Source organism: Danio aesculapii, chromosome 6 (assembly GCF_903798145.1).
Source record: "Danio aesculapii chromosome 6, fDanAes4.1, whole genome shotgun sequence".
NCBI classification, from domain to species: Eukaryota; Metazoa; Chordata; class Actinopteri; order Cypriniformes; family Danionidae; genus Danio; species Danio aesculapii.
In genome coordinates, this window is record NC_079440.1 from 35193014 (window position 1) to 35215539 (window position 22526).

At 36.8% G+C, this 22526-nt stretch overlaps 1 protein-coding gene across 1 annotated transcript in view; it reads right to left on the reverse strand.

Moving 5' to 3' along the window:
- Nucleotides 1-8412: 8412 nt before the first annotated feature.
- The window catches only part of zc3h3 (zinc finger CCCH-type containing 3), a 143198-nt gene continuing 129084 nt past the window's right edge, over nucleotides 8413-22526 (reverse strand). The window contains exons 10-12 of the mRNA XM_056460077.1: nucleotides 17986-18149; nucleotides 13999-14168; nucleotides 8413-8896 (exon numbers count right to left, since the gene is read on the reverse strand). Of these exons, the coding sequence (XP_056316052.1) occupies nucleotides 8826-8896; nucleotides 13999-14168; nucleotides 17986-18149 (405 nt within the window). The 3' untranslated portion in view covers nucleotides 8413-8825. The remainder of the gene's footprint in view (nucleotides 8897-13998; nucleotides 14169-17985; nucleotides 18150-22526) is intronic.

Consider the following 22526-nt stretch of genomic DNA (forward strand, 5'->3'; position numbering starts at 1 on the left):
ATATAGGCAAAGAAAGAACCACGTCACCAGAGTACAGCTTCTGATAAATATTTGCATTCACTCTGCAATGTTTAAAGGAGCTGAACTTCAGAAAACCTCATCAATCCATGAATCTTGCTCCACCTTTGTCTGACTTCATGTTCATCGTCAAACTGGAAAAAGGCTGAACCAAAAAAAAAATGACGGTTTCCCATTGGACCCAAATAAATGAAACCTACTTTAATGCAGCACTATGTTTGTTTTTGACCTTAAAATAATGTCTCCAAAATTATATCAGTAGCAGAATAGCTAGATTAACCCTGCTGCAGTGGCTGCCAGATCTGCCTGCTGTCACCTGAAAGACACAAACCTCCACCTAACCCTGCCAGCAAAACTATGGACGTATATGCAAATGAGCTAGAGCGGAAAAAGGGGATGGGCTTTTGTTTTCATAGTGTAGATGGAGTTAGCCAAAAGCTAACTGTTAGAAGAAGTAATTAAATATGAAAGCAACCGCAACATGTGATCATAATTGTAGAACTTGGTGTAACAGAATATTTTAGCAGGTCAGTGGGCATGTTTTCCAACATGCTTCTCAGCAAAGGTTAGACAAGCTTTCATCCGGACAAACTTGTCACCATCTTGCAAACTCAGTAACTGCTGGAAAGCTTGGCTGCCAGTTAAATAGGGTTTGTCAGGTGCCAATTAACACAATCTCATTGGCTATTTTGAACACCTGTCCGGCAACCTACTTTGACCTGCACCTTTTCCACTATGGACAATGCCTCCGACATTCAGACTGCAGCTCTGACCATGATGTTTGATCAGAGAAGAACTGAACTGTTTTTCAATTCCAAGAAGGCAGAGAGTTCACTTGTGCTCCCTTGGAGATCATTCTTGCTAGGTCACCTCGGAAGAACGAACTCGGGAGACCGAAAAAAAAATCGAGAACGCGTTCTGTGAGAAATGAGATACTGGTTGTTTCTCAATATGCATTCTTCAACGTTCTTGCCTCCTCGTGTAACCTCATCAGCTGCCAAAGTTCGGTTTCAATACTCAAGTATATATACTAAATCTGAAATTGTTATGGATTTTTTCCCCTTTATTTTATCTACTGTATGTTAAGCTGCTTTGACACAATCTACCATTGTAAAAAGTGCAACAGAAGCTATTGAATAGCACCAGTAATTGCCCGCTTCCACTGAATGATACGGTATGGTTTGGTATGCTTTTATGGCTGTTTCCACTGTTAAAAGGTACCAAAAAAAAAAACACACACATACCGTACCACTTTTTGGGTACCCTTTCGAAAGGAGTGAGACACGAAAAAACAAAGGAGAAGCCAGAAAAAACTGATGATATTAGCAACCTAAAACTTGAACAAACTGCCATGTTTAACCATTATCATCACCTTTTGGACTGTTATGAACTCGGAATGACAGAATTACTTTCTAACAAGAGGTTACATGTGCTGGTGAAGATTAAAGATACAGATGAGAGGTTTGCATTGACTGTGGGCTATATTTCATATTGTTTTTGAACCCAAATAAGGACTAAATGTATGCTGTGTGTAGTTTTTCCTGTAATTGATAACATATCGGAGACCATAAGGGTCTGTATGTGTTTATATATGTTGCATTTATTTATTTATTTATTTTATACAATTGCAGACGTTTAAGGTCTCAAAACTTAGGGCTTCTGGTAGTACCTAGAATAGCAAAGTCGAGTAAAGGAGGTCAAGCCTTCTCATTTATAGCTCCTAAACTCTGGAATAGCCTTCCTGATAACGTCCGAGGCTCAGACACACTCTCCCAATTCAAAACTAGATTAAAGACCTATCTGTTCAGTAAAGCATACACTTAGTGCACCACTTAGGGGGCTTCCACACAGGTTCTGCATCTTGTTGATATACACTATGAACAGCAGCTACGCTAATTATTTTCTTTATTCTCCATTTCCACCTGGGGATACTCTTCCCGAGGCCCTCAGACTATGCAGAGTCACTGATTCGATCCAAGACCAATGACGAGATGATCCCAAGGTTTCCATATCCTGCACCAGGCCGTATCCTGAGCAGCTACTGTGATGGTCATGGAAGAGTGGAGAACATGAGACTGATTCCTGTGACGCTCCAGAGACAGACGAGTCTTCGCTGAGGCCAGCTTCCAGCCTCCGCCACTGAGACTGCAGCTCTGCACAAGACGTTTGGCCAGCGGAGAAATTAAAATGATCGTGCCCAACTGAGCCTGGTTTCTCTCAAGGTTTTTTTTTCTTCACTTCCGCCATTAGTGAAGTTTTTTTTCCCTCTCCGCTGTCGCCACTGGCTTGCATGGTTCAGGATCTACACTGTTCCTATTTACTGTGACCTTTTATGTGAAGCTGCTTTGACACAATCTACATTGTATAAGCGCTATACAAATAAAGGTGAATTGAATTGAATTGAACGTTACAGTAGACTATTTCACACTACCATTGATCTACAGTTGTAATTAAATCCTGTTCATAGAAAAGTTAGTCATGAACATTTATACAGAAGTATTTATGTGTATAAAGCATCTGTTTTGTGAGAAGTGCTCCTCATATATGTGAACGACCCGTACAGTTTTACATCAACATTTCCTCTAGCAAGAATGACGTCGTCTGAAACTTTCTGTCGTACACCACGCCCACCATTGGGTACCCTTTTGGCAGTGGAAAAGCAAGCCTGATAAAGGTGACCCATACTGTACCATACCACTCAGTGGAAACAGGCCATTACAGTGCTGTATCTGAAAGTGTCCTCGAAGTTTGATCTGTTTTTTGTACTTCAGAATATATGTAAATAATGAAATATGCATGGAACGTCCTCTTTTAATCAGGGTATCTTCTGTCCATTCCATATCAGTTTTCAAACAAAAAAAGGAAAACTAAGGAAACAGACGTTTTTCGATTTTTCTTTTGCTCACAAAAGAAGAGATTTTGGCTCGATTTTAGTTTTTTGGTTCAGGGTAGGAAAACAGATAAACGTCACCCTCAAAATAATAGTCCTATATATGTATATGTATACATATATATATATATATATATATATATATATATATATATATATATATATATATATATATATATATAAATTAAAATAGGAGGAAATAAAATAAAAACACCCTTTGTTATAGCCCCAGGGACCAATGTGTTCTTATTCTGGTCCTGCTAACTTCTATTAAAAAAACTAAACAATAAAAAAAGTAAACAATATTAATTATTATCATTTTTATTATTAGCCTATTATTATTATTATTATTTATGCCTACAGTAGCTCTGAAACAATCTTGCAAACCAGGTGTTGCTCGGAAATGGTTATCTTTGCATTAGGCGGACAGCAGCAAGAAGTTTGGCGCGAACTATAGGCATATATTATTATAATTATTATTATTATTCATTCATTTTCTTTTCACCTAAGTCATTTTATTAATCTGGGGTCAACACAGCGGAATGAACCGGCAACTTATCCAGCATATGTTTTAGCAGTGGATGCCCTACCAGCCACAACTCATCACTGGAAACATCTATACACACACTCATACACTACGGTCAATTTTAGCATACCAAATTCCACTGTACCACATGTCTTTGGACTGTGGTGGAAACCGGAGTACCCAGAGGAAACCCACGTGAACACAAGGAGAACATGCAAACTACACACAGAAATGCCAACTGACCCAGCCAAGGCTCGAACCAGCAACCTTCTTGTTTTAAGGCGAACGTGCTTTTTATCGTCACCTTATTATTATTAATTCTTCATTTTCTTTTCGACTTAGTCCCTTTATATTATTATTATTACTATTATTATTATTATATAGGCCTTGCTCGGAAGCAATCATGCAAACCAGGTTCTGCTCGGAAATAGCTATCTTTATTCTCAGCGTCAGGTGCACAGCAGTAAGACGTTTGGCAGCAAACTATGACCTTATTTTAATGACAAATGTCTAATAATACTGCTAATTTACGTTTTTATTTAATTTATGCATACGCAATGAATGTAATTGTAATGTAATTGATCAAATGACAGAATATGTAAACTTAGTTTATATATAATTAAATAATAAGAAAAGCCTGGGTGCTTATTCGCAGAGGACTAATATTTTGAGGGTGACGTCATGAGCTCAGATTTGGTTGGCCAATCAGGGCGTTTCTGCACCGCCTACATGTGTACAATGCATTTTAAAGTCGTTTATCCATTTTCCTACCCTAAACCAGAAAATCTTGTCAAAATCTCACCAAAATCTCGTCTTTTCGTTTTATTTTGTGAGCAAAAGAAAAACCGAAAAACGACCATTTCCTTAGTTTTCCTTTTTTGTTTGTAAACAGATATGGAATGGACTGAAGATACCCTGATTCTTTTACTCATGTTAGGATAACTTAAAATTTGAGTAGTAGTGAGCATGAAATTTAGGAAAATTGTTGGTTGTTCTATAACTTAGATCTACAAGACACAACTAACCATATACTTTATAAAAAAGAAAAAAAAAACATTTGAAATTCAAAAAAGACAAATAAACTAAGAGAGGTTAGATGATGTATGACAACTTTAGTTGATTTTACCACACCCCTATCGACATGCATTCTCTTGAAGTATTTCTCCCTGCATGAACGATTAAACAAACGAGAAAGCCAGACAGAGAAGTCAAATGAGGGAGCATTTGCCTTCTCTCCATCCCTCTATGTCACAGTAAACGTGGTTCGCATCATGGGCACAACCTTTATCTCGTTAACACGGCGAGCGGCAGGCCTGTCACTGCCAGCGAGTGTGTCGTGTTCCGCAGCGAGACCCTCGACACGGTGTATTAATGCCCCCTGTCGCTGCTGCTGCCGCCGGTTAACCAGGTTTCCCGTTGCGAGCGGCAGTCGTTTGTCACAGAGCACGGAGCACAAGGCCTTGCTTCACCGGAGCATTAATAGTCTGAATATCAGCACAGCGAGGGGCGTTCGGGGGATTACAGCTCCCATCATCCTCTCTGTGCCTCTGTTTAACACTCAACATTTTAATTACATTACCCCAAGGACGACGAGCGAAAGAGGCAGGAAAACGGATCCTCAATCAAACGTGCATTTACGGAGAAGACAGGGAGAAGAAAAGGAAAATGACATTGTCAGAAATTAGTTGTGATGGATTTGGTTAGACAGCAGTTAGAGAGGAAAAAGTGAGAGGTGAAGAAAAATGAGCTTGGAGGAGTGTGAGGGAGGTGTTATGTGTTTTTTTCCTTTTCCGATAGATTCCTTAAGACTCAATTACTGTGACAGACATAGTCCTGTGAGTGATGGTGTTCACATTCGTCTGGATCTCAGACATGTGTAGAGGAATGGTGATAGTTTTTATGTTAAAAGATGGCATTCGGGAAACAACATTGAAGGAAAATGCTTTGTGGTTTTATTGAGTTTAATATTTATAACAGAATTGTTATGATATTCTGTTGACACTTCAAATTGCATTATGGAACGTTGATCTCAGCGGTACGGTGGCTCAGTGGTTAGCACTGTTGCCTCACAGCAAGGTCACTGATCCGAGTTCCAGCTGGACAAGGTGGCTCCATGATATAGGTGAAATGGAAAAACTGAACTGGCTGTAGTGTATGACTGTGAATGAATGAATTTATGGGTGTTTCCCAGCACTGGGGATTCACAAGTTTTACCTAGCGTTTCTGAAAAGATCTCCGTCCACACTACACTACTAAAAACGCACATCACGTGACCAACCACAAACTCTGGCATGCACTTCAGCATATGCGGGTGCTTTGAGCACACGTCCCAAGATGATAGCACTACATGTCGGACAGTTCATAAAGGATCTACTGCTGGATCTCATCTAACTATAGTTGTTAAACGTGTTATTTAATTGATCTTGTTTTATCTAACGATTCTTTGGTCTTTTAAATCTATTACTTGTTCTCAGGTAACGCGTTTTAGCTGAGCGCAAAGATATTAGTTTATGTAACCACGTACACTGATTTACTGTGGTTACATAAACTAATTACTGTGACTGCACATTTGACTGACTGCTTGCCTTTATTTCCTATATTGTATAAATGTAATGTGCATTATACTTTTATAATGGCCATTATTGATTATTAAAACTGATATTCAGCAAAAGAGACCGGGTGTGCTTCGTATTTTTCGAAGAAAATGAAAGAAGGCAGCCATGTTATATGCTCAGTTTTGTTATAAATATCCATACAGTGAAGATGACGGTAAGATAAATATGTAGCTACATGACACCTTATCATTTTTGGTGTCTGCTAAGCTGTTAATATCAAAATTTTCAGTTCCTTATATCATGTTTTAATTTTATTGTTACTTTACTTATTCCTGTCTTATTTTACCTTGCAGTGAAGAGGCTGAACAAAGTTTCTGCCACCTATTTCTGTCTACAGCCACTGTTCTGGCGCAGTTTGGGTCTACTCTCTTTTGGAATGCTGGGTTAAGTGAGTACATCCATTTCATGGGCCTGCCTCTTGGACATCTTCCTTGGGTTCTTGCCTCTAGCAACTGCTTTGGAACCCTGTGGTTTTTCATCATGACAACATGACCCGAACCACTGGTCTCTACAAGTTTTAGCGGCGACTCGTCTAAGGTACCACATCTCCATCGCCTGCAATCTGTTGTTCTTGCTGCTAGTAACTGCCCAAGACTCACACCCATAGGTAAGAGTAGGCATATAGGTGGAAAAATTGCCACATGAACCTAGTAAAGCTGATGATTCTGGCATATGCTGATGATGTGGTACTCATGGCACACTCAGAGGAGGGGTTGCAACACAACTTGAATGTTTGGAATGCAGAACTGCAGAAACGAGGACTGAACATTAACCCAGCCAAAACTGAGACTATGATCATAAGCAAAAAACATGTCCAACACTTCACAAAGCTGGACAACATTGTCTTAAAGCAAGTGGAAGAGTTCAAATATCTTGAATCACTGTTAAGTGAGGATGGGAAACCCATCCCAATGTAGAAGGATCTCAATGCGAGGGTCGCTGCATCTGGCAGATTATATCACGCTTTAAACAGAGCCTTTCTCGGAAAGAGAGAAGTCTCCACCAGAACAAAGCTAGCTGTTTATAACTCCACGATTTTATTGTTTAGATAGTGAAACAACGTAGCCAGGGTGATGTGACAGACGTCATAAAGTAGCCCACACTGTTCCCTTTGATGATTTACCCAACGTTTCCTCTGAGTTTGTTTTCCATATCAAACTTGCAAAGTCTCAACTTAAAAGAAACCACAATACTGAACTTTGTGCACTTAATATTGAGAAAAAGCCCCAATCAGCCTCTGTTTTCAGATGTCTCCTTTTCCCCCCATCTACATTGATACGCAGCAGCATTTTAATACCAAAACAGCCTCTTCAGCATTTCCAAAGTGCTCCATTTTCGGGGCTCGAAAACTCTGTGGTAGTGTGGACGAAAGGCATAACTAGCTAAACTTATGCATTTTAAAACTAAAACGTATTAGTGTAAACAGGGCCTAAGTGTACTCTCAGTGCTGGGTTGGGGTTGGAAGGGAATAAAGACATATGCCAGAGTAATTGGTGGTCCATTCCAATGTGGTGTGACTGCTGATAAATCAGGGACTAAGTCGAAGGAAAGTGAGTGAGTGAGACCTTTGGCGCTACAAAGTGATTTTTATTGACATTTTGGTAGTTTAAAAGAATATATTGACTGGGTTGGTGAATTATGGTGCAAAAAAAATTATATATATATATATATATATATATATATATATATATATATATATATATATATATATATATATATATATATATATATATATATTTTTTTTTTTTTTTTTTTTTTTTTTTTTTTTTTGCAAAAAAACTTATTCTGTGCAAAAACAAATTGTATTTCAAACCATATCATGTGTTTTAATATATATTATTTCAAATGGCAATAAAAGTCACTTTGTTAAACTGCAAGTAAAATTTTCAGCATCAAAATTTGAGTATTAATGACAGAGTATCATTTTCCCAAAATGCACTTCACCCATGTGAATTATTGGAACAACTGTTAATAAGCTTTTTTTTTTTTTTTACATTGCAGTCAAGCATGCAGTTCACTTAATGGCCACCGGTCACTAATAAGAAGTCTAAATAACCTTTTACTGGTGCTCATTCACAAACTTTCACAGAAATTAATTTTTCCATTGTCAGTAGTGATGTATGAAACACTGTTCACACAGAGGTCACCTTAAAACCAAGGTGTTTTTGCTGGTTAGCCAAAAAAATTGTTTGATTAACAAACATCATCTGCATGGTAAACTTATTCATCCTTGCACAAATCTCACGCATTGATATCTACTGAAGTAAATTTTACCAGTCTAAACCACTTGACCTCACTGCAGCTATTTTCATATTCCCGAACATGTACACAAACACAGTCCCAAATGAAGAGATACACTACTGTTCAAATCACAGACCGATTTTATTGAGTAGCTTTCCATAGTTTGAAAATACATCATACAAGCTTACATTCCACATGATAAAATAATTTATTTGCATAACAAACTACTACATTTTTGAAAATCCCTGAGAATTACTTTACATTTTGAAACTAATTCCAAGAACTTAGAGTGTAAACTTCTGCATTTTGTTTTTGCAGGCCAGAATTTGATTTCTAAGTACTTTGAGCAATTCAATCAATTCCTAGAATTTGCATCTCGAAATTCTGAATCTAAATGTGTCTAGAGACCAAAACGTTTGTGAAGGAGTAATTTAAAGATGTCTATAAACTATCTGTGAGGCAGGGTCAATTTCTAAAATAAGAAAGAATGAAGAAAAATTGTTTCATTATTAATAATGGATTAAAACACCCACCATCAGCCCTCCTTTGGTGAGGGGTCTGTCTGCGTTGTAGAGAGAAATCGTGGCTTGATATGTAGTGTCTTTCCTGTAACAGAAAGAAGAAAGGAGAGGAAAAATTCCACACACAAAAAGATAAAACAGAAACACTTTGCAGCTCAAAAAGAAAAGACATGTTATCCAAAGATCTTCTGAATTACTGTTCTTTTTTTAATCATAATTTCTTATCTTTTTGGTAACATAGTCAAAACAAAAGCAAAGAAGACAGATTAAACTTTCATTTGGGAAAACAAAACCAACAGACATGAAATAAATAGCACCTGCTATGTAATGACAGCAGTAGCTATTGCTCTGTTTGTCCTGATAGAGGAGTGACACAGGAGTGTGTGATCGTCTCTGAGTGACTGATAGCACAGAGATGGAGAGACAAAGAGAAGACGCAGGCAGTGATGCATAGAGTCTGGGTTAATTTATGCAAAGCAGAGTGAAGTTTGTCTGGACAGCCACAGTCTTTAAAGTGAGAGTTACACTGTCATTAGTAACAATTAACCACTGATGCTGTAAGTCTGTGTGTTTGGTAAACTCAATAGATTTGGGACTTGAGACTCAGTTCTTATTCAAAACTAATTCCAGGGATAATTTAAGATAAAATGAATGAACTAACAACTTCAATTAAAACAAATATATATTTTCTGTATGATTTCATCACTTCCACCACAACTAATGGTACTGAAACATCGTTTTACTACCTGTTATTTGTTTAGCCAGAACGAACCAGAACTGATTCCTCAAAGGTTTGTTCTACATTTCTGTCATTTGACCCTTTGTAAAGCCCCACCCCACTTCTCTATGCATGACAAGTTTTCAGTATCAGCCATGGCACTCCCCTATCAATCTGTGCACTCCCCGGAAAAGTAGTGAATCATATCTGGAAGATGACCAACTGATTCCAGACAGAAGCAGACATAAAGGTCTGCAATTTGCACAAGAGGGATATATTCAGGATGTGAGCGTAACTCAAAATTACCAAATGCAAAAGTTTGGATCATTTGGTCTTAATTAAAATGTTATGCATTGATTCCGTGGTATAATTCACAACCGGTGTCCTTTTGAACAAGACAAATCTACATTGCAGCCATAAATATATAAGAGGCAGCCAAGATTTACTCATTGTTTACCAGTGTCTCAAGTTAGCTCCACTCATCTCACCTGTCATCTTCTGCACTGCCTTTGTTGTCACGTCACATCTCCATAAACTAAAAAAGTGGGCTCTCCCGGTTTGATAATGAAAAATATTAGTTCATCAGTCTTGAGTCTTCACATTTCCAGTCATCCAATGAGCGATTAATATCGTTATAGGCCAAATAATAAACTCAGACTATAGTAAGACCTTCCACATAAACGTATCCATTTTATAAACATCTCTAGATTATATTGGCCTGGCCTTACTGGATACCTGTTGTCTGTAATGCAAGTCCCATACGAGTCCCATACCCTTTTTACCATTTTTCATTTTAATAGCCAGTGTTACTTTACTATGCCAGGTTAATCGGACTGTTTTGCTTGTCGGACAAAATGTCAAACAGTGACGGGGAGTGAAGTGTTTTGATTGGCCAGGCCAAGAAACAACCTTGAAGGGTCAATTGTTAGAGTTTTGGTTATTTGCTTTTTGAATTGCTTAGTTGGGACCATTGGAGCTGCCATTCAAGAACTACATTGGCATTCTACTGTGTTTATGCTACCTGCTTGATATATTGATATATCACACAATGATGCTTGTGAATGAACACACAACGTACACTGTATAAAGTGTTATATGGCAAATATATATATATATATATATATATATATATATATATATATATATATATATATATATATATAGTTTTGTCTGGTTCTTGAATCTGATTGGCTGATAGGCGTGCAATATTCTGCAAACAACAGCACTTGTCCAGCCTCTTAACCATTCAACCTTAATACATTTATTTATAATGCGCTTTTCTCTGTCCCTTATGTATTACTCCACCCACATACACACAGCTACAAGCAAAGGACACTCTACAGATTGACAAATATTGCTGCTGTTGGAAAACATAATGGATTTTTGAGGCTTTTTTAGTCACGAATATAGTTGTTTAAATTGCATCTATGCAGTTTATTAATAAGAATAGTGCCAATTTTAAAATATTTATAATTTCTGAGAGACAGCGCGTCGGCGGCCATTAGCCTGAAATTTAGCAGAGCAAAGACAGTTGACGTTGTGAATGGCAACAGAGACAGCATAATAAGCCCTTAGGGGATAAAAACAGCATAATTTCTAACTACAGCTGATCAAATTATTATTAAACAGGTAAATGACATTCAATCTTTCTCTTTTGTATGTTGCAGTGCTGTATTTATACCATATAATTGTAGTGCATTGAGCATGAGATGGGACTTACATATCTGGAATGTATGTATTTTGTGTTGGCTACTCTTTGTTTAACCCTGAGTTGTTTTTTGGTTGGCCATCTGTTTGTTTCTATTGAGTCTCCTGCTTTTGTTAACGCAGACTAGTTCAGTAAAAAAAGAAATAAAGAAGAAATGCCCGCATGTGTTTAGTGTTTTCCTTATCGCAAACACAACAGTAATCTAGTAGTGATTGCGTTACTTTTTGCTTTTTCAGGGATAGTTATAGTGATCTCCTGATTGCAACAGAGAAATATTGGGAAATCTCTGTAGACTGATGACATTTCATGCTGTTCAGGCTTATAATCACAAAATGTCAGCAGTTTTGTCATCACTTTAGACGTTACGCTAGAGAATAGTTCAAATACTAGTTCTAAAGTGACGTTTATGAAGTAGCAACGGTTTCTGCTGTTTTGACATCAGCTGCAGATATGAAGGAATGGTGGAAGAAAGTAGTTCCTCATACAAAATAATTTTGAGACTCTCCGTGTTTGATATTATTTTTATATACACGATTATGCTGTCGAACTGTTGTATGAACACAATATCATACTCGTAGTGGTGCGATGTGGCTTTATCTCATCACTGGTGGGACACAATGCACGCCTCCCACCAGTGCAGATATACAGCCACAACACACTGCTAATCATGTGATGTTGTTCATATATATATATATTTATATATATATATATATATATATATATATATATATATATATATATATATATATGCACATATTTATGGAATAAAGAAAGAAAGAACGAACGAAAGAAAGAAAGAAAGAAAGAAAGAAAGAAAGAAAGAACGAACGAACGAACGAACGAAAGAAAGAAAGAAAGAAAGAAAGAAAGAAAGAAAGAAAGAAAGAAAGAAAGAGAAAGGAGGGAAAAAAATGTTCTGGAATATATGTACTGGAATACACTTATTCTTGCTAAAATGTAAAATGTTCTTATAACTTAAAAACATATCCAAGAATAATAAAATTAAATGGTATCCATCATCATCATCATCATCATCATCATCATTTTCAGAAATTTCTAAAATGATTAACACACCATTTAGTAATCTAAACCACTGATTGCAGTCAAAACCATCACAGAATTCTCAAAACATATGATTTTGTGATTTTGAGAGCAACACTTGTTTTGCCTGAGTGTAGCAGATGATGATTTCAGGCAACAGGATGAGAAAGTGACATGTGAAAAGCCATGGTGGTCTGGTGGGCACCTGTGCTATTCTGAGACGCAGGGATTGCCATCAATGATCCCAAAGGGGAACTGATCTGAAACTTGGCATGAGAGAAATAGGAAGTTGGCAGACGCATGTGTGTATATGTATAACAAGCCCAAATCATATAAATATGCAGACATGACACAGAAATAAACCTGACAACACTCACAAAAGCTGGATGGAAAGTGAACAAGCTCGGACACGATTTAAAGTGGTTCAAAAATTATGATCAAAAAAATCACCAGTAAACCGGTACAGTAAACAGCACACATTTAGAAATGTTTACATATAGAGAAGAGAATGAGTGAATGGCACGCTTCAGAACGGCATGTCCATGTGACTGTGAAAAGACACTGTTAGGGTGTAAGGTCAGAGGTTAATCACAGGGGTTTCACTTCTGCTGTGACTAATTTAAGAAAGGAAGTTATGAAGCATGAGAGAGAAGAAGACAAGCTTAAAAGAAATGACAGGCATTCTAAAAAGTTAAAAGAGGTTTCTCAGAACATTTGAGAGAAGTTGCTCATTTCTTGCAGAAGGAATGCAATGTGTTTGAGGTTGCATGTATATCAGGTTTGTTTTTTTAGTGTATAGAGAAACACGGTGTTCTATAAGGAGTGGCTGAAGTGTGTGTGTGTGTGTATGTGTTTGGATATAGGGGCCCCTCTCCTCTAATCCTCCATCAGTCAGACTGACATACCAGCTTCAGCTGTGCCTGTCCTTAACAACAAACCTAAATATTAGTAACCGCTCAGTAAGTATTATATACCTCAAGTTACAAACTCTTAAATAATATCAACCTCCTCGTTATTATTAACCCCATCCGTGCGTATTAAATAACCCAACTACTTACACCATAAATATTTATTATCTCCTTGCTCTTTATATATACAGTGACCCCATAAAGTATTTGGAATCTTAAGCCGCACTTATATATTAACACATGCACACAAGTGTAAAAGGGCTCATCCAATTTCAATGCATGAGATACTGAACAATCTAACTGGTGACTAAAAACAAATTATCAAAGACTTTTTCTTAGAGAAATGAGTTATTTTCCTGATCAGTTACCCCAATTTTTTATGGACATCCACAAATTTTGCTATGGGAACAATATAATTACCACTGAAAATCAAACAATCTCCTTTTCGTGAAATCGTTTTACTATCTTTCTTTAAAGTACTACTTGATTTCATAAAAGCAACTTACGCAGTGGCATTCCATACACTGGGTGTCGCTTGAGTATCTAAAGCATGGGTCTCAAACTCAACTCTTGGAGGGCCACAGCTCTGCACAGTTTTGCTCCAACCCTAATCAAAAACAGCTCATCCGAATAATCAAGTTGTTTGAAAGAGTCTTGAACACCTTGATTAGTTGCATCAGCTGTTTTTGATTAGGGTTGAAGTAAAACTGTGCAGAGCTGTGGCCCTCCAGGAATTGAGTTTGAGACCCATGATTTAGATCATTTGAAGGGCCAAAGATGTCAACATGTTCCTTTTGACCTACAATACTCACCTTTGGCCTGTGGGCCTGTAGCAGAAGGGATTTTTGGGGTATCAGGGTTTTCTGAGCCATCGGGAGAGCTGGACAAGGAGATGAAGGAGGGCAACTTCTCTGGACGAGAGCACGATGAGCCTTCATCTGCCAGTGTGGACTCTGAAGACTGAGTCTGAGCTGCATCCGAGCTGTGAGGAAAAATGTAAAAATAAATTATTTATTATTATATTATATTATATTATATTATATTATATTATATTATATTATATTATATTATATTATATTATATTATATTATTCATTTATTTTCTTTTCGGCTTAATCCCTTTATTAATCTGGGGTTGGTACAGCGGAATGAACCACCAACTTATCCAGCATATGTTTTAAACAGCGAATGCCCTTCCAGCTGCAACCTATCACTGGGAAACACGGGGAGAACATGCAAACTCCACACAGAAATGCCAACTGACCCAGCCGAGGCTCAAACCAGCGACCTTCTTGCTGTCAAGCGATCGTGCTACCCACTGCACCACTGCTTCACCTATATTATATTATATTATATTATATTATATTATATTATATTATATTATATTATATTATATTATATATTTAAATTAGCCTAATCAATAGATGGTCAAACTTTTTATTGAAGGTAAACTAAATAATATGTAATTTTTCTAAAAATACATGTCAACAATTTTGTGTACATAATAGAAACATATAGAAGGCTGTCAGTTTAAATAGTTAACATGCTCCATTTATCTGAAACAAATCACACAAATGTAATTCAGCGTTTTCATGTGCCTCAGCATATATTTAAATAATATATATTCATGCTTTTCTTTGCAAATGCTGATATTCAGATGTATGATTAAAATGTATTGTTTGTTTAAATTTGTGGGGGCTCGTCCGGGATGGGAGTGAGGTTTAGGAGGCTGAGTGTAATGGAGGCCAGCTAGCGAAGTGCTATGCAGGTAAACCTTACTCCTCTGACCTCTAAAGGTGCTCTAGCGACAAACGCTACAGGCCATGGTTTTAGCCTCATTGTTAGAGCAACTGACTTTCATGCAAAGAATCGGTTGTTCGATCCCAGCTCAGTGTGGGTTGGGTGGAGTAGGACCAGTGGGTCCAAATATAAAAAAATTACATTTGACTCAGCAGGATCACAACATCAGTGTAAAATGAGTGTAATTTTAATATACAACATATGAAAGCTGAATTAAAACAGTTTTCCATTTATGTATGGATTGTAAGGTTAGAAAAAACATTTGTCAAAAATGCAAGTATTTAACAATCTGAAATCTGAGGGTTAAAAAAATAAGTCCCCTTTAAAGTGGTCTAAATTAAGTTCTTAACCATGCAGTTTACAAATCATAATCTGTAATAAGTCCTTAATGTCGATTGTCAATCAATCGATCCACAATAGGCCCTTTTTACATTTTGGGGTTTCTCAGCAGTGAAAGGCGTCATAGTTGGGTAAACTCAGAGCGCAGTGAATGGGAGAGTACAACTGATAACTTTTTTACAACCCTATTTGCTGAAATAATAGAAGAAAAACTCCACGATAGTGTTATCAAGACTTTCAGAAAAAGGAAAAAAAATTGCGTTAGACTAATGACGGCAGCTAGAGGAGAAAAGAACGTCAAATTTACTCTCAGCCCCATAGATGCTGCATTAAAAACACCTCGCATAAGCAGTGATGACCGTTAAACGCGTCATAACGCTTCTTGTGAAAAGGGTCCATAAAAAAATAGTAAAATAAAATAAAAATGGTGGTGTCTAAGAGGCATTTTCTTCAGTGCATAGCAGACATCACAGGTATATTTTTCATCTCTAAATGTTAGAAAGTCATCCATTTGTCTGTCAGGAGAGGATCAGTAAACAAGCGGGCTGCATACAGGGGGCTGTGCTAAGATGGAGGACAACAGAATAATAGCACAATAATCCTGTGTAAAATTTGGATTTTACTAAAATATTTGTTGTTGACAATAATTTTGCCTTCTCTAGAATATAAAGTTTAAGCTCAATAAGTTATTATGTTTTTTCTTATAGCAAATGAGGTAAACTTCTTTTGCAAATGTGGTAAAAAGTCTTTTGATTTTAATACTTTGAAAAGCAGTTTTAGACTGTAATGTTCCAATGCCCTGCTATTTGTTTAGCTAGCTGTCATATAACCAAATAGAAAATCTACATGGCTAAAATAGTAGCCTATGTGAGAGACTCAGGGTTAATATTATTTTTGTTCCTACAGTCAGTGTTTGAGGAACTGAGCTTAGTTTAACAGTTAAGTCTAACTGAAATCGAATCCTACTGGATCGTGATGGCTGAATCGTATCATACTATGGAAGTCAATGGTAACAGGCTTTCAGCGTTCCGAAATATATCTACTTTAGTGTTCAAAAGAGGAAAAAACTGTGAGTATATACACGAGTAAAAAATTATTTTTGAGTGAACTAACACTTTAAATGTCACTCTGGAAAGATCTGAAAATGAATTAGAATTTAACAAGAGGGCTAACTATTTTTTTTTTTCAACTGTATTTCCACATTTGAATGATAACTGAAACCAGGGGCATCACTAGACCCCATTCACTGGTGCACGTGCCCCAGTAAAAATTATCAATGCCCCAGTAAATGCTTTGAGTTAGAGTGTGCTTAATATCTACTGTAATGTATTAATTAAGAGTGGTAGTCCCAGAATAGAGGCATTCTCTATTCACAACTGAATCATCACTTACAAAAGCAATGCAGTTTAATTGAAAACAATCGAAAAACAAAAACTGACGCATGTGCACAGAAAACAGAAAGCTGATGCGGTGCTCCAGCTCCTGTTGTGAATCCCAGTTGTTTACAAGCCCAGAAAACAAATAAACAGTGAAACTGGCGTGACCAGCCTTTAATGCAGAGGTGTTGGCACACAGCGAGTTTTGCAAATCAGCAAAATCAATGTTTAAGTAATATGATGACGATCCTAATTTGACTATATGGCTCCTGTAAGTTTTTTTTATAAGAAGCAGAAAAGAAAGATGATGAGTCAGGGAGGTTAGACTTAATAACATTAATACTTGGCCATCAGAGTCAAGTCTATAAAAATAATTCTTCTAGAATTGTCATCTGAAAATCATTCATTCATTCATTTTCCTTCAGCGAGTCTATTTGTTTATCACACGTTGCCACAACGGAATGAACCATCAACTTATTCAGCAAATGTTTTACACAGTGAATGCCCTTCTAGCTGCAACCCAGTACTGGGAAACACCCATACACTCTCACATGCTCATATATAGACTACGGCCAATATAATTTCTTTGATTCACCTGTACCACATGTCTTTGGACTGTGAAGGAAATCGGAGCACCAGGAGGAAACCCACATGAACACGGAGAGCATGCAAACTCCACACAGACATGCTAACTGGCCCAGCTGGGACTTGAACCAGCGACCTTGTAACTACTGAGCCACCGTGCCGCCCTATATGAAATCAATATTCATGCAAAAGAATTCTTTGACGTACTTAGCACATCACATCTTTTGTCTGGATTGATTTCTGTTATTTATTTGGAATAATAACTGTATAATAACAATATTTTTATACTACTACAACTAATAATAATAAATTGAATGAATTTATTCAGTACAGCAATTTATACATGGGTAAACAGTACACAATATATTTTTTGTTGGGGGGCCCGTGCCCCAGTAGACCTTTATGTCTAGCAACACCCCAGACTGAAACCATTCTGAAAATATAGAAATCCGAGCACCTTTTTTCCTGCTTAAATAATTGTGTCACATGGGAGGACAAGGCAATGTCAATGCAAGCCAAATGCACACTTTTTCTCTTTCTTTGGTTACATTTCAACTTTAATAGCAGCATTATTAGCAGACTTAGTTAAACTCAACCAGGGCCTGTTTTAAAAACTTTCCATTTGAAAGAAGCTTTTTTTTATTTGATTTATACTTATTAATACAAATGAAAATTATGAAAAGGATTAGTTCTTCCTGACCTCCTTAAAACATCTCTTGTACAAGCTTTCTTGGCCGCTCCATAGCTTGCATTAGAGCCAGTACGTTTCTTGCTCTGCCTGTGGTGCAGCTTGCATTTGGATCCACGTGGACACACACCAGTACTGGAGAAGTCTGGACATACCAGCGTATGTTTCTTCTTACACTGTAAAGACAGAGAGATAGAGAGAGAGAGATAGAGAGAGAGAGAGAGAGAGAGAGAGAGAGAGAGAGTGAGTGAGAGAAGAGAACATCCTTAATGCTTCATTCCATTAAACCCACACAGGAGGTTTTCAGGAATGGTTATTAACGTGGGACACTGGCGGGTACAGATTTCACCTGTGCTGCGCTCTGCAGGAGCTCACAGAAGTTATCAAAAGAAAGTGTTTTTTGTGTGATCGCACATGAGTAGGTGCATGTATCTGCTAAGTGAGAGAAGGTGAGCATGTGTTTGTGTGTGTAAGTGAGAGTAGGTGAGAGTGTCTGTGTGCCTGTGTAATTTGGGCGTAAATTGGTAGCTTCATTCTTCGGGAGACCCGATCCCTCCCACCTGTCAGAGGAGCTAATTATACCCCACTATGGGGTGAGGAGCGCGAGACGCGTGGATAAGTGAGAGAGATAGAGAGACTGGGCGAGTGTGGCCCACGTTGCTCCAGAAATAGAGAGAGTGTGTCTGTATGTGTGTGTGTGTGGCTGAAGGATCGTGTGTCCGGGAACAGTGTGGACTCCTCGTCACCCCTTGGGACAGACTGCCCCAGAGACATTCTCTCCAAAAGAAATCAGGCAAGTGTAACAACCAGCCTAAAATCACCCGATCTACAGTTATTACAGGAAAATAGTGTATCAAAAATTTTCACATAGACATCAGATTGATGCTATTAACGTTTTCGATGTAAAATAGATTTTTTAAAATGTTGTGTTAAACATCTTACCACAATAAACATAGGCTGCTAATCAACGTTTATAAAAGCATCCAGTGCAAACAACCACTTAGAAGAGTCAAGAGTACAAACACGCAAAACACAGCAAAGCAAAAAATATTAAACAATTTAAGGTGCAGTAGGTGATTGTCTTCAGAAACATTTTTTGTTGCGCTGGTTGAAAGCCTCTTAACATTCCAATAGAGGAATTACAAACCTACGTCACACATGATGTCACACAGGTTTCCGGTTGCAATAGCAAACATGTCATGTTGTGCGGTAGGATGCCAAATTCGATTGTTTTTTATTCACATTGGTTAATTTTTGAACAATGACAAAATGTGACACACTCCCTATATTGTTTTCCATGCTACTCTGAATATTCTGTCTGAAATAGGATGTAAATATGGCTTAGTAACAAGTGTAAATCCTGCACACCACTGGCCAACCACTTAGCATATAGTAGTTGCTTTAGGGCAAAGCACGTGAGAAAGTGAGACCAGCGATCCTTGCAAGCATGAAATATTGCACATTATGACAAGTTTTGCATGCTACACAACTGAAAACGTGCTAGATAGAATACCGTTTTTTTTTTTTGTTCAGAATTGTAGTATTATAAAGTACTATAATGTTTTCTTACTGGCTAATGACATAATCTAACGTAGTGGGTTGTCTCTGTCATCTTTAAGGTGCGCGTTCAAGATATCAGGAGGCGTGGCTTTGGACGGCAGGGGAGGAACTGTGTTTTAAAAATATTATGCTTGCCGGTTAGCATTTTGGCAGATCACTTACTGCACCTTTAACCAAAGCAAAATAGAAACAAATCAAACCATGCAAATCAAAAAAAAAAAAAAAAAAAAAAAAAACAACAACTACATCAGTCCAAACAAATTCACACAAATATTAAATAAAATGATGTTGTGAGAGTTAACGGACTCTACCAAACTACATAAAAAATGTACCAGTTCAAGAAATACATAACATAATGAAAAAAAAAATTAAAACAAGCTCCAAAGAAAGAAAAACAAAACACTAAAGCAAGACCAAATAAATAAATAATTTAATATGTTAAAGGCAATATAAAAAATAAGCAAAATAAATATGTTACCATTAAAACAGGTGGCATTAAATTAATCACATAAAAACAAAAACAAAACAAAACTGAGAACTGCAAAAAAGAAACAAAAAATAATAACACATCAAGAAAAAGTAGCAAAATAATAATAAAACTGTTAAACCAAGACAACAATAACAAAAAAGTTACCAACCCCCCCTCCCCCCCCCAAATTAAATAAAAACATTACAAAAGTGTAACATTCAAGTAACTTTCTAGATGACCCCTTTTGCTATATGTGCTGTTGCAAAATAAATAAATAAATAAAATAAAAATAATAATATATTTTATATATACACACATTATAGTTTAACAGGATTATGGCACCCAATGAATCTGGGTCTCTAATGCCCCCTAAATCATCCTATAGACAACATCATCACTCACCACACTCATGGCTAATTGGCCCAATTTGCTAAATCCCTTGCCACTTGAATTCAGTCGATTCCAATTCCACCCCATTTCAGAAGAGCATTTGGGACCTTTCTTTTTTTAAACACCCATTTGTTTCTTGTTTGACTGATAACATCCATGTCGAGCTTTAATCATTCAAAGGTCTGGCCAAGGCAGACAGAACAAATGTGTAAATTGTGAGAAATTACAAACCTTGTAAGGTGGGATAATCTAAGAGTACTACATCGGTAATACTACAGTAGCTCTTCTGATTTAGAACAATCCCTTTTTGTGCACACTATTCTTATTCTTACAGTTTAATTATTTACTTTTTTTTGTAGGTTACCAGTTCTCATCTCCTTCAATCACAATAAAGTATGAATAAGAGGTAACCCCAAAAATCAGACAGATGATAGTCCACAAATTTTGTTGTTGTTTTGTTGTAAAGCAGATAATCTTGAAGAAACTGTTAACAAAAAAAATGTAAAAGTAAATAAATAAATAATCATAAAAATATTCAATAAAAGGGGCGACGCAGTGGCGCAGTAGGTAGTGCTGTGGCCTCACAGCAAGAAGGTCGTTCTTTGTGGAGTTTGCATGTTCTCCCCAAAAAGATGCGGTACAGGTGAATTGGGTAGGCTAAATTGTCCGTAGTGTTTGAGTGTGTATGGATGTTGCTGCGTAAAAACATATGCTGGACAAGTTGTCGGTTCATTCCGCTGTGGCGACCCCAGACTAATAAAGGGACTAAACCGAAAAGAAAATACATGAATGAATATTAAATAAAATAAAAAATATATAAAAATATAAAATAAAATAAAACAAATGAATAAAAAATTTTATAAAAGTACAAAAAATTGTAATAAATTAAATAAAATTAATATTGGGCCCCTATGTCATCCCCAGTGTGGTCTAAGCTGGATCCGGGTTGTTTTTGCAGTGAAATGTACTGTACCAACCATCACACTGGCATCTCCAGAGCATTTATAATTTAACAACATTGACTGCATCTTCTCTCTACTTTCCGCCGCCAACAGAGCATTTGATGTATATTGACCACTAAGATGGCCAGAGCACGTTGAATTCACCAATTTCAGACTTATTGGTTGGCTGCAACGCTACAACCTGAAGTCAGTTTTTAATCACTCTTTCTGAAGTCCTGTTTATTAGTTACTGAGCTGTTACTGTAGTCTCTTGCTTTCCCTTAAATTCTGAAGGGTCATGACAGTAAACCTTTTTCAGGTCTTTAGGATATTTTGTTTAATGTAATTAATTCTCTGATAACCTCATTGTTGTCAGTATAATCCTTTTTAGAGCCTGCCACTCTTTTAAAAGAGCTGACACTTTGTTGCGCGGCAGTTTATTATTGTGAAAACACTGACAGATTTACCTGCCTCTTTCATCACATAAAATCCACAAACCTAAGTGGGAGGAGTTCTTGGCCAGAAGAACTCAAAGTTTCTTTAATTGGATTAAAGGGATACTTCACCCAAAAATGAAAACTTGATTGTGATCCAAAGTTAAAAACTGTTTTTCCTTTTTAGCTAAAAGCTGGCAATTCATATAATCAAATGAGTATTGGCACTTTGAGAAAATAATAAAAATAATACCTGTGGTCCCTTATCATAAATTAAGGTCTTATGAAGTGAAATTATCAGCCTTTGCTAGGAAATTATTATTATTATCATTTTAATTAAAGTTAACCTGTTAGCCAGCTCTCATTTTGGATATATACACCTACCTAACTTTCAATAGTAACAGTTCTTGACCCCAGTGAGCTACAGTATTAACATAAATTAGATATCATTGGAAAAAAGAAAACACTTTGAGCTTTACTATGGTCGATAAAAAGTGTTATGCTAAAAATATGAAAAGTTATAAATTATGAAGTAATGAGAAAGAAATTTGTACTGTGTTCAATATTGCTTTCTCATTTACAAACACAGAAAAACATTAATGTAATAACATAGAAAATGCTTTGAAAGCCAAGTGTCTCATGAGTTTATATTTCAAATTTGATGAAGATAGCATGCAAAATTCTGCAAAAAGTTTTCTGAGACTATATCAGTGTCCTTCCTTTCCTTACCGTCAGAGGCATTTTCTCGAAAATCTTCCC